Source organism: Scyliorhinus torazame, chromosome 12 (genome assembly GCF_047496885.1).
Source record: "Scyliorhinus torazame isolate Kashiwa2021f chromosome 12, sScyTor2.1, whole genome shotgun sequence".
NCBI classification, from domain to species: Eukaryota; Metazoa; Chordata; class Chondrichthyes; order Carcharhiniformes; family Scyliorhinidae; genus Scyliorhinus; species Scyliorhinus torazame.
The window spans coordinates 183853394-183870188 of record NC_092718.1 but is presented as its reverse complement, the minus strand read 5'-3'; the positions used below and the strand labels follow the sequence as shown (position 1 = coordinate 183870188).

At 44.2% G+C, this 16795-nt stretch overlaps 1 protein-coding gene across 3 annotated transcripts in view; it reads right to left on the bottom strand.

Annotated features, from left to right (window-relative positions):
- The window catches only part of dhrs11a (dehydrogenase/reductase 11a), a 101284-nt gene that overhangs the window by 36557 nt on the left and 47932 nt on the right, over nucleotides 1–16795 (bottom strand). For all 3 annotated transcript variants that reach the window (XM_072469484.1, XM_072469482.1, XM_072469483.1), the window contains exon 2: nucleotides 746–955. In XM_072469484.1, the coding sequence (XP_072325585.1) occupies nucleotides 746–955 (210 nt within the window). The remainder of the gene's footprint in view (nucleotides 1–745; nucleotides 956–16795) is intronic.

Here is a 16795-nt window from a genome sequence, read left to right as displayed (position 1 = left end):
CTTAGTACAGTATTGGTCTCCTTACTTAAGGAAGGATGGAATTGCATTTGAAGCAGTTCAGAAAACCGGACTGATTCCTGGATTAAAGGGTTATCTTCCAAGGGAATGTTGGAAAGTTGGGCCTGTATTCATTCGAGTTCAGAAGAATGAACGGCGATCTTGTTAAAACAGACAAGATTTTGAGGGGGCTTGACAGGTGGAAAATGACAGGGTGTTTCCCCTTATGAGAGGCTTCAGCTATGGAACTCAAGCATCTTCGATTTAAAACAGAGAGGGGGAGATCTTTTCTCTCCAGAAGATCGGTGGTTTGTGGAAGTCTCTTCCCTTGAGAACAGTGGAGGCAAGGGTCATTGAATCGTTTCAAAGCTATGTAAATTAGATTATTGATTGACAAGGGAGGCAAAGGTTATTAGGGAGTAAACAGGAAAGTAGAATTGAAAGTATAATCAGATCGGTCTTGATCTTAACAAATGGGGGAGCAGGCTGAATTTCCTGCTCCTAATTTGTATGTTCCTATGTACCACATCCATGGTTCAATAAGAATTCAATAAAAATTCTGCCATAAAGTGGAAGGGGGGGCTGCCTTTCAATGTTACAAAACAATCCTACATCGGGATCACAGTTAACGTGGATTTTACAATAACAGCATGCTAGAGATATTCTTTCCGATCAGAAAAGTTGCTCACAACAACTTTTCAGTGCCAATGAAGTTTCTTTACAGCCCTTCTCAGTTATTAACACTTACATCAATCATGTTCCTCCAAAGTTCTGTCCTTCCCGATAACAGTGGCTCAGGATGGGCCAGACCTGCATTGTTGATACACACATCCACACCCTGATGCAGTGTCTTGATGGCAGAAAACATGGAGAGAATCTCCTCCTCGCTGGTTAGGTCGCACTTGTATGGGACCAAGGTACCTGCATAGCCAGCACTCTCGCATTCCGCTGCTAGTTTCTGCAAGAAGAAAAAGGAAATGGTTAAGCATGGGACCACAAGCATAGACCTGTGCTTACAGCTCACGGAGAATTACATTTCATGATTCTGTTATATAAAGTTTGACCTTTTACAACACCGTATCACTTTTGAAAGTCTGCCAAATGCAATTAACAAAGCACAGTGACTAATATATAGTCAAACATGGCAACTATATTCCTTACAGCAGGATCCCACAAACAGTAACAGGATGAATTATGAGTTGATCTATTTTTGATGCTCTTGGGTGAGGGTCGAAAACAGCCTTCGCTCTTTAAATAGTGCATGAGATCTTCAGCAATTCAGCTCAACCATTGGAACAGGCAGCAATTGCTTTAACAACAAGGGCCCCAACTCCAAAAATACAGTACTCATTCATCAACACATTGGAGAGTCAATTTAACTTGCTCAACTCCAGGTATGAGGCAATGCTTCCATTCTGAGGGAAATTTATACCAGTTCAGACATATTGGCATTTAGAGTCATAGAGTCTTACAGCACAGAAAGAGGACATTTGGCCCATCATGTCTGCACTGGCCATCACAGTTATCTCTTCTAATCCCATGTTCCAGCACTTGGTCCATAGCCTTGTAGGCAATAGCATTTTTAATGCTCATCTAAATGTTTCTACATACACAAGTCTTATCACTTCATGGGTGCTCTAGTAATCATGGATGGCTTTAATCTACATATTGATTGGGCAAATCAAATTGGCAACAATATAGTGGCAGATGAAGACAAGTGTGTACAAGATGGTTTTGTAGACCAGTATGTTGAGGAACCAACGAGGGAACATCCTAGAGTTGATATTATGCAATGAGAAGGGGTTAATTAATAATCTTGTTGTGCGTGGTCCATTAAGGAACAGTGACCATAACATGATGGAATTCTTCATTAGGATGGAAAGTTGAAAGTCCATTCTGAAACTAGGGTCCTAAAGTCTTTCTTTTTAAATAATTTTAATGAAGCTTTCCATTTTTACAATAGAGTTTACATCAAAACTCACATTCCCCATAGTAGATGGCATGCAAAACGTACATAGCAAAAACCCCCACCAAATACCCACCCATCCACCAAGATAAAAAACTACAACAAACCGCGCTAAAAACAATACATCCCCCCACCAGCCCAGCGACTGATGGTGATTAATTCTGGATAATGAATGGCTGCCATCTCTGGTAGAATCCTTCAACTGATTCCCTGACGGTGTACTTGACTTTCTCCAGCTACAAGAATTCCATTAGGTCCCCCAACCATACCGAGATGCTGCGCGAAGAAGGGATTAGATTGGATTGGATTGGATTTGTTTATTGTCACGTGTACCGAGGTACAGTGAAAAGTATTTTTCTGCGAGCAGCTCAACAGATCATTAAGTACATGAGAAGAAAAGGGAATAAAAGAAAATACATAATAGGGCAACACAACATATATAATGCAACTACATAAGCACTGGCATCGGATGAAGCATACAGGGTGTAGTGTTAATGAGGTCAGTCCATAAGAGGGTCATTTAGGAGTCTGGTGACAGTGGGGAAGAAGTTGTTTTTGAGTCTGTTCGTGCGTGTTCTCAGACTTCTGTATCTCCTGCCCGATGGAAGAAGTTGGAAGAGTGAGTAAGCCGGGTGGGAGGGATCTTTGATCATGCTGCCCGCTTTCCCCAGGCAGCGGGAGGTGTAGATGGAGTAAATGGATGGGAGGCAGGTTCGTGCGATGGACTGGGCGGTGTTCACGACTCTCTGAAGTTTCTTGCGGTCCTGGGTCGAGCAGTTGCCATACCAGGCTGTGATGCAGCCCGATAGGATATTTTCTATGGTGCATCTGTAAAAGTTGTTAAGGGTTAATGTGGACATGCCAAATTTCCTTAGTTTCCTGAGGAAACTCAACCCCAGCAGAACTCGCCTCCAGGCAATCAGCAATGCGAAGGCAAGGACATCTGTCTACACTCCCATCTGCAGCCTTGGCAGGTCCGATACCCCAGAAATTATCACGAAATGGGAGGCATGGTAGCACAGTGGTTAGCACAGCACCAGGGTCGCAGGTTTGATTCCTGGGTTGGGTCAGTGTGTGTGTGGAATCTACACGTTCTCCCCGTGTCTGCGTGGGTTGCCTCCGGGTGCTCCGGTTTCCTCACACAGGTCCCTAAAGACGTGCTGTTAGGTAATTTGGACATTCTGAATTCGCCCTCAGTGTACCCGAACAGGCGCCGGAGTGTGGAGACGAGGGGATTTTTACAGTAACTTCATTACAGTGTTAATGGAAACCTACTTGTGACAATAATAAATATTATTATTATTAATAAAGGACAAAGCTCCAACTCAATATTCAGAATTGCTGACATGGCGTTGAAGAAGACGACCCAAAAGCTTACCAATTTGGGGCAAGACCAGAACATGTGTGTATGATTGGTCAGCCCCCCGGAACATCGCTCGCACCAGTCTTGTACCTCAGGGAAAAAAACCACAACCTAGTTCTGGTCAGGTGCGCCCTGTGCACCACCAAGCCATGCACATGAAGGCGTAGAGTTCATCCTGCGAAGGGCCTCATCATCTACATAAGCCCCAGCTCTCTCTCCCACACCATCTTCACTCCATCCGCCAAACCGGAGTCCTCAAACACAACTCGCCCATAAATGCCAGACATCTTCCAACCCCGCCAGCAAAATTATCCTTTCCAACAGAGATGCCCGCCTCAGGAAATGCTGGGAAGGCCACATGCACAGAATTCCTTATCTGGAGGCACCTGAACAAATTTGTCCCTCCCAGCTCCAGCTTCGCCATCAATTCCTCCAAGCTGGCAAACCGTCTCTCTATAAATAGATCCCCGAACCTCTCCAGCCCCTTCTCTTCTCACACCCCAAACATTGCATCCAATCTCGATGGCTCAAATAAATGATTGGCATAGATAGGGACTAGCCTCGACATGGCTCCAAGCTTAGAATGCTGCCTGAATTGTCCCCATATCCTCAAAGTAGCTATGACCACTGGGTGTACCGTGAAAACACGGAAGCACGGCAGTCCCCACGCACCCAAGCAAGCTTGACCCCTCCACATGATCTCGCCTCCATCTGCTCCCATACAGAATCTCGGTCACTGCACCACCCCAGCACCTTCTCAACATTGGCCACCCAATTATAATAATGAAGCAAATTTGATAATGCTAGGCCGCCCCAATTGCCTATCCCTTTGAAGAACCACTTGGAGTCTTGCCTGCAGATGTAAAAGATGAAATCAATCTACTGACGCTCCCAAATAAAGCTTTAGGGAGAATGATAGGAAGACATTGAAATCAAAACAAAAATCTAGGAAGAATATTAATTTTGGCAGATTGGACTCTGCCCACCAGGGACAAAGGAAGATTGTCCAATTTTTGCAGATTGGATTTAACCTTGTCCACCAGTCTTGCAAAATTCAATTTATGCAACTGGGCCCAATCGTGGGCCACCCGGATTCTCAAATACGTGAAGCTAGAGCTGGCCAAATGAAAAGGCAACACCCCCAAGTTGGCTCCCCTCCCCAAGGGGTTAACCAGAAAACATTCACTCTGTAGCCTGAAAATGAACCAAAGTTCCTCAATAGCCACCCATAGTGGGGACCGGATGCGTGACATGAAGCAAAAAATCATCAGTATATAGGGATACCTTGTGCTCCATCCCTCCCCTCCTTATACCCTTCCACTTACCTGAAGCCCTCAACGCAATGGCTCAATCGCTAACGCAAATAAGAGGGGAGACATCGGCCACTCGTGTCTGGTCCCCCTTTTCAAATGAAAGTACCCCAAACTCAAGATATTAGCGTGAATGCTAGCCAAGGGGGCCCCATATAACAACCGTACCCATGAAATCAATTTTGACCCAAGACCAAACTTCTCCAGGCATCTCCACCCCATCCTTTCAAATGCCTTCTCAGCATCTAAGACACTATCGCCTCGAGCGCAAGCTCCTCAGACAGGGAGAGAAACAGTTCAACAGCCTCTGGATGTTGGCTGACAATCACCATTCCTTGACAAAACCTGTCTGACCCTCCACAATCACCTCGGGAAGACAAGATTCCAGCTTTACCGCCAATACCTTAGCCAGTATCTTGGTATTCACATGTTGTAGCGAGATAGGCCGGTATAACCCACACTCCATTGGGTCCTTATCCTTTTTCTTTTTTTTTCCTTAATAAATTTAGAGTACCCAATTCATTTTTTCCAATTAAAGGGGCAATTTAGCATGGTCAATCTACCTACCCTGCACATCTTTTGGGTTGTGGGGGCGAAACCCATGCAAACATGGGGAGAATGTGCAAACTCCACATGGACACTGACCCAGAGCCGGGATCGAACCTGGGACCTCGGTGCCGTGAGGCAGCAGGGCTAACCCACTGTGCCACCGTGCTGCCCTCCTTATCCTTTTTCAACAGTAGTGAAATGGAGGCTTGCAAGAGTGTAGCACACAAGGACCCCAGGGACAGAGAGTGGTTGAACATGTCTATCAACAACAGAACAAACTGATCTGCAAACATCTCATAAAATTCGACTGGAAACCCATCAGGCCCAGGTGCTTTACCCATCTGCATCTACTCAAAACTAGTCAAAAGCTCCTCAGGAACTATGGGGCCTCCAACTCTTATCTCTCATCCCCTACCACTGGAAGTTCCAATCTGCCTAAAAAAGTCGACATGTCCATCCCCCTACAGAGGGCTCCGATTTATAAGGATTCTTATAAAAAGCCTCAAAGGCTGCGCTAACTATCTCTGAATGGAAACCAAACTCCCACTCGAATGTCCAACCTGAATAATCTATCGGGAAGCCGCCTGCTACCTCAGCTGACGAGCTAACAAACGGCTGGCCTTCACCCCATACTCATACAAGTCCCCCTCAACCGCCGCAACTGTCTCACTGCCAACAGATCAAACTGTGTCTGTAGCATTTTCCTGCTCATCAGAAGCTTCAAGGTAGGATTGCACAAGTATCCGTGCCCCACTTCCCAAGATCTCATCGACCAACCTCTGCCGTTCCGCCCTTTCCTCCCTCTCCATATGCACCTTGTACAATATAATTGCTACTCTAATCACCACCTTCAAGGCCTCCCAAAGCATGGAGGGCAAGACCGAACCATTGTTATTGAATTCCACATCCTCACCAATGGTCTTGGACATGCGCCCAAAAAACCCTACGTCCACCAATAATCCTACATTCAAACTCCATGTTGAGCGCTGAATGGGACTTGACTCCAGAACCGCCCAACTGCTCCACAAACGCCAACAGCGTCTTCACCACCCCCAAGAGCGCCAACGAACAGTCCATCTAACAAGTAATTCAACTCCCCCCCCCCCCACAAAAAAAAAAATCAGTTGGTGTGTATCCAAATCCAGAATGGCAAGCAACAGCTCCTGAATAAATGCTGTAGCATATATGTTCACTAATACCACTCACCTAATGCCAATAACCCTGTAACCATCACGTGCCTATCATACGTGTCTGTCACCAGCTTGTCCATCAAAAAGTGAACCTGCTTGGTTATTAAAATTGCCCCCCCCCCCCCCCCCTCCCCAACACTGAGCCCTACTATCAAAGCTCAAGTGAAAAGCCTGGCTCACCCACTCTTTCCGCAACCTGGCCTGATCCCTCACCCACAGATGAGTGTCCTGCGAAAACACCACATCAGCCCTCAGACTCTTTCGGTGAGAGAAAACTCTTGGCCATTTTATTGCACCTCACAATCCCTTCCATTCCAGGTGATCAACCGAATTGGGGTCTCCCAACCCCCCACTTAACACTCAGTCAGCCATTTCCACCGCAAAGGATTCTCAAATGCCTATCCATGGAGGCTTAAGGCCCACCCAAGATGGCCACCAAACCAGCCCACAGAATAAAACAAATACAACCCCATGGTCAGTGTCTGAAAAATAACCCCCTCCCCTGAATCAAACCCCACCCAAACATCCATATTGATCTTATTCCAGAGACCAGTACTACCCTAACCAACCCAACCCCCTAACCAAACAAAAGCACTAGGCTCAACAAACTACTAAAACTGGTCCTATAGGCCACAGCCCCTCCCTCCACCTCGCTCCCGTTCACCAGCTAAATCTACAATGCCAGCGAGATAGTCCCTCCCCAGGGCCGAAAAGAAGTGCCCCGACCAGTCCCGGCTACCAAAATATGACAAAAAAATCTCAGCACCCCTTCCAAAAATACATGCCCATGGGGAGCGATATATTTCCAAACATGAGAAATATTGCCTCAAACAATACCGCACAAAACAGTTACCCTCTCATCCCCCCACTGTACAACTTGTATAAAACAACCCCATCCCAACCCCCAGAAAGCAGCGAAATAACAACAATTACATACAAAATACCCCAAAACCCCATCCTGTAAACAACCATACATGTCCACACAGGACCCGTTTAACTCAACCCCAGTCCATGCTCTGAAACAAACGCTTCTGCCTCCTCCAAAGTAATGGTCCTTTTACCAGAGGTTAACATGTAGCCTCGCAGGGTACATCACTCCAACCCTCACTCCATTCTTGTATAAAACCGCTTTGGCCTTATGAAAGGCCGGCCGGGTGGGCAGTACGGTGGTGCAGTGGTTAGCACTGCTGCCTCATGGCACCGAGGTCCCAGGTTCGATCCCGGCTCTGGGTCACTGTCCGTGTGGAGTTTGCACACATTCTCCCCATGTTTGCGTGGGTTTCACCACCACAACCAAAAGATGTGCAGGCTAGGTGGATTGGCTATGTTAAATTGCCCCTTAATTGGAAAAAATTAATTGAGTACACTAAATTTATTTAAAAAGAGAAAAAAAAAATTAAAGGCTTCTTCGCCAGCTTCGCATCGACGTACTCTGATATATTCTAACATGGCTTCCTTCCAATTTCAAGTCACGATTCTCCTTGGCCTACTTCAAGACCTGCTCCTTGTCCTGGAAGCTGTGGAATCTGGTTATCACCTCTCGTGGTGGCATGTTTGCCCGAGGCTGCTGCCGGAGTGTTCGATGGGCTCTATCCAACTCTGGAGGGAATGCCAGAGCACCCTCCCCCACCATCTTACCGAACATCTGCCTTAACTTTGCCCTCCAATTTTTGTTCTTTTCTGCCACCACTGTAACCTCAGCCTCCAAAGAGGCGATTTGGTCAAAGCCTCCTCCATCTCTTTCAACACTTCACCATGTTCCTTTACAGCCTCCATCTCCAACGTCTAACGAACGAACCCAGCACCTCCTCAATCGACTTACGCAGAGTGTTGAGCATCACCCTGCACTGCCTCTCAATATCTTCTCAAACTGCTTTTTGAACTCGATGGACACTACCTCCGTTAGCATATCTGTCGTGATCGGGGCAGCCCTGACTGCCTCACCAACTGCCCCCACCTTCCTGCTGAGGCTCGATGCAAAGCCTCTGAGACACGAAGGGCCACAAAAATGAGTACCCTGGCGAGAGCTACCTAATACACGACCTCCTCCTAACATGCTGTCACCGGATGTCAGGGTCCCAAATCTAAATAAAGGAAACTACAAAAGTTATGAGGCATGAATTAGCTAAAATAGATTGGGGAACTTCATTAAAAGCATGACAGTGGATAAGCAACGGCTAATATTTAAAGAACGAATGTGCATTGTAACAGTTATATATATTCCTTTCTGGAGCAAAAACACAAGAAAGGTGACCCGACCATGGGTTACAAAATAAATTTAAAGGATAGTATTAGATTCAAAGAGGAGTCATATAAATTTGCCAGAAAAGGTGGCAAGCCTGAGCATTAGGAAAAGTTCAGTACTCAGCAAAGGAGGGCAAAGGGATTGATTCAGAGGGGAAAATAGAGTTTGAGAGCAAACTTGCAAGTAACATAAAAGTGGACTGTAAAAGCTTCTATAAGTATATAAATGGAAAAAGATTAGTGAAGAAAGATGTAGGTCCCTTACATTCAAAAACAGGAGAATTTATAATAGGGAACAACAAAATGGCAGAGCAATTAAACAACTACTTTAGTTCTGTCGTCATGGTAGAAGACACAAATAACTTCCCAGAAATGCTAAGTAATCAAAGGTCTAGTGAGAAGAAGGAATTGAGGGAAATTAGTATTATCAGAAAAAAGTGCTGGAGAAATTAGTGGAAAGCCAATAAATCCCCCAGGGCTTGACAATCTACATCTCAAGGTACTAAGATTGGGGCCATGGAAATAGTGGATGCATTGGTTGTCAGCTTCCAAAATTCTGTAAAAATTCTGGAACAGTCCCGGTAGATTGGTCGGTAACAATGTAACCCCACTATTTAAAAAATGGGAGAGGGAGAAAACAGGGAATTACAGACCAGTTAGCCTAACAGCGCAGTAGGGAAAATGCTTGAGTCTATTATAAAGGATGCTATAACAGGACACTTAGAAAATATCAACAGGATTAGACAAACATAAATTTATGACAAACCTACTGGGGTTTTGAGGACTTAACTAGTAGAATAGATAAAGTTGAACGGTTGGATGTGGTGTATTTGGATTTTCAGATAGCTTTTGATAAACTCCCATACAAGAGGTTATTGTGCAAAATTAAAGCGCATGGGTATGGAGGCAATATATTGGCATAGATTGAGAATTGGTTAGCATACAGGAAATGGAGAGTAGAAATAAATAGGTCTTTTTCGAAGTGGCAAGCAGTAATTAGTAGTGACGCGTGGGGGTAGAGTGGGGGGCATCTAGAACAAGGAATCACAGTTTCAGGATACGGGGTAGGCCATTGAGAACTGAGATGAGGAGGAACATTGTCACTCAGAGGCTGGTGAATCTGTGGGATTCTCTACCACAGGAGGCTGTGGAGGCCAAAATCAAATGACTAAAGATGAAGGTATTGAGATAGTTCAGTGTTTTTCAAACATTTTTTCCCGGGACCCACTTTTACCAACTGACTGCCCTTAGCGGCACACCATTTTCGCTTACCTTTAATGCAACAGGTGAGCCTGTTTGGTCCTCACGATCTCACTCCAATCAGGTTCACAGGAGGAGAGGACAAGACGCATATCAAATGCCGACTTCAGCCGGTTCCTTTGTGCCGTCATCATCTTTGCGAGGGCGGAAAATCTAACCTCGCACATGTGGGTCGTTATGAAGGGCAATAGAAACAAAATGCTTGTTTAACTCAGCACTGGGTACTCCTCAGAGGCACTCCTCCAGAATGCTACCAGCCTCATGGACTTGTGGTGTTTCTAGTGTGCTGTCACAGGTGAGGTGCTGAAGTTCAGTCTCTTCATTTGGAGTCAGCTGTAAGTTGATAAATGACTCTGGGGTCTCAAACTCACCCACCTCTTTTTCAAACTCTGAAACTTCTCTGGAAAGTAGTGACAAAAACTGTTGATCAGCACAGCCAGATATGACTGAATAAGGCTTGCCAGTCTATTGACAGTTCCTTTACGAACACCGTTTTCTTCGATATGTCGTAGCAGTGTGGGGAATATGCAGTAGTTTCAGCTTTGTACTCACATTTGCCAAACTTTCAATGACTTTTGAAAAGCATCTATTTATCACAATGCCGAAAACAATCATCATCCTTCCCTTGTAATTTGAGGTTTAGTTCATTTAGAATTGAAAGGCAAGACATAGTTAGCATTTGCCAATACTTCCCTGCATATAACATACATGGGCTTTCCATCCTGATTTGCATGGGCACAAATTAACAAAGCCATACCTCAAAAAATCTTTACACTGCTTTGTTCTCGATTCAAGTTTCTTCTTAGTAGGCTGTTCAGCAGAGGCCCTGGAGCTCTGTATACAGCTCACACGAGCACTGCTTTATCCTGCTGTGGACTCTCCTGTGCAGTTCTCTCCGGCAGATTCACTTGAGCGATCCCAGCCTGTTTGAGTCTCTAGCCTTCTCTTCCTTATAACAAAATGATCCATCATCAATTCTTCACAGTCCTTGCTTGCAGCTAGAAAATGGAGGATCTCTGCTCCGTGATTTTGCACCAAAAGCATGGATGTACAGGGTGTGTGACTTATGTGTCGTTGCCGGGAGGATGACCTGCTCTCTGCTGCCGCTTCTGGCGGGAAGACTGCATTGTTTGCATTCAAAGGCTGGTGACGGCTGGCATTCTCAACTTAAGAGCCGGTTGCGGCCAGGATTCTTAAAAGCCAGTCACAGCTGTTGGATGCTTCTCCCACAATCCGGAACGCCGTGACCAATCACTCCGCAACCCTCCCGACACCCACCCGTGACCCACCCACGGGTCGCGACCCCCAGTTTGGAAAAACCCCGAGATAGATCAGACATGGTAGAATGGTAGAGCAGGCTTAAAGGGTCGAATGGCCTACTCCTGGTTCTATTTTCTATGTTGCTATGTGCTATGTTTCATCTCTCATCGATATTAGTGCAAATACAATGTCTCAAAGGATAAATTAAATGCAGCGTGTGGTACTGAGCCACTTAGACCGGTAGGTCTCAGAATCGATCCAGAGCTTGCAATGAGCTAGCTTGTCTCAACTAAGGCAAAAGCTTACAAGTATGAAAATTTGACTCAGTGACCTGGGATGGAGGAAGGAGGGGTAGAAACAACCAGGATTACAGTCTTTATCACTACATAGCAATTCAATCGTAAAAATGTGCACCTGCAAATATAAAGTATGCCTGCAGTGGTCAAACAGGCTACCTATTTGTGGTTTAGACAATGGGCACGGCCAAAAGACTAGAAAGTTATCTGTGTCCATGAAACTACATCTAAATGATATAACTTTGAAGGTGAGGTTTTGTAGAATATTGCTAACAAACAATTTAAAAAAATTTCTATAAACCAGTTCCAGGATAATTTTATTTCTAGGTCCTCCTTGTACTATAAGTAATGCACCGGTGTGCAATAAATATTGGTACATCGACCCCCCAAATAATGTTTCTAGAGAGAGCAAAAGGATTTAGTCTGAGTGGCACATTAGGAGCTGGTTTGCATATATGAAATGATTTCTCAAAATAAATTCTAGATTGAGACAGCCTGTAATAAGCCAAGGAGACAATAGCTGTGGAAATACATGTCACGCTGTTTCGAGATAGCATTTATTAATCATTCCAGTGCTGTAATTTGCATCATTCTACAGGGCATTTGCACTTTGAAAGCCTTAGGGACCCAACAGTAATGAAATACACTAGCTCATCTATGATTTGCAACACTCACTACGACAGCTTCAGACATGGGGTGATGATCACATGATGTCTCACTTATGAAGCAGCTAGACAGAGACCAACAACAACTGCAGGGCTGAAAGCAACTCCTAACATCATAGAACGATCCAGCAATACACAGCCGCTCTCATTTACCAGCTACAATAGTCCTCTACAATTTAATGCAGTTAATTCAGTTTAGGGATCTCTTTAAATTGGATTGTGAAAACATGAATCTTCAATATTTATATAAAATATATTTCAAGTAGAACAAATATACTATTCAACAGTCCTAAAATAAAGTTTCAACTGTGCATTTCACTGGGTTTACCAACGCATCATTGCAATTTAATTGAAGAAATCATATTTAGATTGGTCTAATTTAAAAGCAGAAAGATTCACGGAAACAATTTTTTAAATGCTGGTCTATGTGTGTGCAACGCATAACACAAACATCATTCATGTTGTCTGACATTTGGTTCTTCCAGGTGTCTTTTCTCCCCATGACACGAATGATTCTTTAAAACCTTTTCTTCTTTCCCTCTCTATTCTGCACTATTTTCAGTCATTGGAAATGGTGAATGACCCATGAGTTCAACAATTTTACAACTTAGCTATGAATTGAGAACACAAAAGAAAACTGCAGCTTTTAATAAACACACAATATCCATTATTTTTTGAAAGATTTTTAATCTGGAGTTGTCTCACCTCTATTGACGTTTTAAATTCTTAGTATTTTGCAGTAGCTCAATTGTGTGCGTGGTGAAGGGGTTGGGAGGGGTGGAGTGAGGTGCGGTGAAGGTGCATTTCACCCAAATTATCACGGACAAGTGCAGGAAGTAATTAAACAATTTACCACCCAAGATAGAAACAGCAGCATAGCAAAGTCGTAATCAGCTCTGGAAACCAGCCAATTCATGGCAGTGCATTAGTTTAATATTGTCAAATGCACAATTTGGGGTCATGAACAGATGATTTAAAGGACAAACCAGAAATAAATATCAAAAGGTGGTTCTCTTTAACCCACGTATTGCATTATTTTACCTTGCAGCTCATCTCTAAATATGGGATAGAGAATGAGCTCTCGAAGGCTGTCCACTCATGCAGATTCCTGCTAAGAACGAGAGACGGTATATAGAGCTTTTAAATCAAAAATGTACTTGCAATAGTAGGTAATTCTATGTTAATGCTTCAGGTTACATCCTGGTGAGACAAACAACTTGCGACAGTTTCAATCTAACCTTTGCCCCCATGCATTTATAGATCCCTAACAGCACATTACATACTATTTCCTGTTACAAATATGGAATTTGGAACTAGGCAACAGACAAGAGCTGTAGCAGCTATTGGATAACCCTACCAGACTTATGGCTGAGTTGTTCAATCCATCTTACTTTCATACAATTCCCTGACAAAATGGATGGGAGCCAAATTGTAAAAGGTATTAATCTTGAAAACAAAGACTATTTGAAAGTGGGGAAGAGTCTCAATAACAGATCATTAAAATATTCACCATAAAGTGCATCATTGCCAATACATCACACAAACTAAGAGCTAAAATATATACAGGCGAGATTGCTGAAACTCTCCAATTTTAGGCGGGCAGACTAAAGAACAAATGGTTGGGTTTCCTCTGGCAGCACACTCATCAACATATTGTGTAAAATATATTACTTCTGTACTTCAAACATTTTAGCCATAGATATAAAATAGCACTCTGTGATTTGCACAAACACATCAATCCAGCTAGCTGGTATTTTTTTAAAAATTGTCCCAGCATAATTTGTATAACATTTGCTGTCATGGTTCAAAATGATTTTCAGACTGTAGGCTTAAGGAAGAAATCAACATACCTCTGGACATAACCTGTGATTATTTGTTTAATGAATCATAGGTCAGTCAATTCTTGAGGTACAAAAATTTAAACAAGCCATAGCAAACAGCATGAGGAAATTATTAGCTGAATTTACTGAAGACTGCCAAATCAATTGGAGTCTTCACATTTACTAGTTCTCAGTCAGAAAATAATGTAAGACAACAGGATTATGTTTGCAGTAGGTTCCCGGTCCAAAGAGAGGGCAGGCACTGGTGGATCTGGTTCTAGGAAATGGGTTGGCCCAAGTAGATTGACTTTGTTTAAATTAATTTAGGGAATGTGGGTGTTGCTGGCCAGAGCAGCATTTATTACCCATCCTTAGATGTCCTTGAGAAGGAGGTGGTGAGTTACAGTCCCTGAGGTATAGGTACACAGTGCTATTCGGGAGAGATTTCTAGAATTTTGACCCAGTGACAGTGAAGGAATGGCGATATATTTCCAAGTCAGGATGGTGAGTGACTTGGAGGGGAACTTCCAAGTGGTGGTGTCCCCAGATATCTGCTGCTCTTGTCCTTCTAGTTGATAGTAGTCATGGGTTTGGAAGGTGCTGCCAAAGGAACCTTGGTGATCTTGTAGATAACATCACTGCTATAATCTTCTTGATTAGAGGTTTGAGCTTTAACTGTCTGCCCTTTTAGCTATAACTTGGTTTTCAGGGGAGACAGTTCTCTGAAGCTGGGTGTGGCTGTGAAGGGAGTTGCCTCTACTATGGCCCTTTCTCGACTTATTGTGCTATGGATATGTAATTCTTCCCCTGTTAGTGTTACCCACCCTGTGGAACTGGCGTTTAGGATACTGTAGCCATCTGGGATGGCCACGTCCCGATTACAAAATGGACACTTTGCAAAGAATGCAGGGAAAATTGGACAATACCGAAAAAGCAAGCAGGTGCAAGGTCTGCCTGTTGATTACAGCTGTAGCTCTCAGACAAGACCGGTACTGCAGAACCATATACATACTAATGAGCCATCCCCGGGAACAAAAGGCAACATTTAGGTAAACAATGCTAAGACAGACACCCGCCCGGCGCCAGAGGAGACTAAAACAAAGCAGACCAACGGCCATCTAGGACACGCCTAGTAACCAGGAAACCCAACCCTCTATTGGAGGAAAATCGATAAGGACGATTGGGAATCGGCCCAATTAATTGGGGCCAAGTTCAAGGCCCGTTCAAAAACGTGCGAAGCCCTTTTGAGTATAAAAAGGATTCCCCAACAGAGAATCACTCTCTTGGCCTTGGCTCTCAGCCAAGGTCTCTTATTGAGACCTGCCAAAGCTACGCCAGACCAAGTAAGTTCCAAGTCAACGCACGCTACGAGATAGACGCTCCTAGTTGCTATCCTGTAAACAGCTCAACCCAGCAGCCTCAGAACCGAGCAACGGCCATTGTTCCTCTGACTGAGTGAGCACCCGAAGGCTTTTAGTGCTAGTGAAGGTTGTAGAGTTTTATGCATGAGTAGATTTGACTGTGTGTAAATAAATGAACATTGCTTTTGAACTTACTAACTGGTATATCGAGTCTTTGATCAAGATTCAGTTTTGAACCTTGTGGCGGTATCGAAAGATACCTGGCGACTCTTGAATTAAACAGAGCCAAATTAAGAGACAATTGCAAATTAGCAACAATGCAAGTGCCAATTCCCTTATTTCTCCATTTTAAAGTTACTTTTTCTACATCCCATTGTTTTCTCCTAGTCACATTGATAAATGCTTTCTTTTCTCACTAGAATGCTAAGTATCATATCAAAATCCCTTCAGATTACTGCCCTCATTTTATCCCAATTTCATTTTTAAAAATCTTAATTTTCTCCATTTCTAACAAGTTGAGTTACTTGTTGCGCAGTTACTAGCATTTGCTCTGCTCTTGTAGCCACAGTATTTATACGACTAGTCCAGTTCAGTTTCTGGTCAATGGTAACCCCCACAATGTTGATAGAATCATAGAATCCCTACAGTGCAGGAGGCCCTTCGGCCCATTGAGTTTGCACTGGTCCCTTGAAAGAGCACCCTACTCAAGCCCACGCCTCCACCCTATCCCCGCAACCCTACCTATTCTCTTGGACACTAAGGGGCAATTTAGCATGGCCAATCCACCTAACCTGCACTTCTTTGGACTGTGGGAGGAAACCAGTACACCCAGAGGAAATCCATGCAAACATAGGGAGAATGTGTCACCCGAGGCCGGAATCGAACCTGGGTGCCTGGAGCTGTGAGGCAGCAGTGCTAACCACTGTCTCTCCATGCCGCCGGGTGATAGTGGCGGATTCAGCACTTTCTGCCACTGAATGTCAAGGGGGGTTGATTAGATCCACTCTTGTTGGAGGTCATTGCCAGGCACTTGTGTAGCACATGGCACAAATGTTACTTGCCACTTGACGGCCCAAGCCTGGATATTGTCCAGGTTTTGCTGCATTTGAATATGGACTGCTTCAGTATCTGAGGAGTTACGAATCGTACCGAACCACCCACTTCTGACCTTATGATGGAAGAAAGGTCATTGATGAAGCAACTGAATATGGTTGGGCCTAGGACATCACGCTGAGGAACACCTGCAGTGATGTCCTGGTGCTGAGATGATTGATGTCCAACTACCACAACTATCTTCATTTGTTCCAGGTAAGACTCCAACAGGCAGCGGGATTTCCCCCCCCGATTCCTGTTGATTCCAGTTTTGCTGGGGCCCCTTGGTTGCCATACTCAGTCAAATGTTGACTGGATGTCAAGCACAGACACTCACCTCACTTCTCCTCTTTTGCCCATGTTTGAATCAATGCTGCAATGAGATCAGGAGCTGAATGGCCCTGCCAGAACTCAACCTGAGC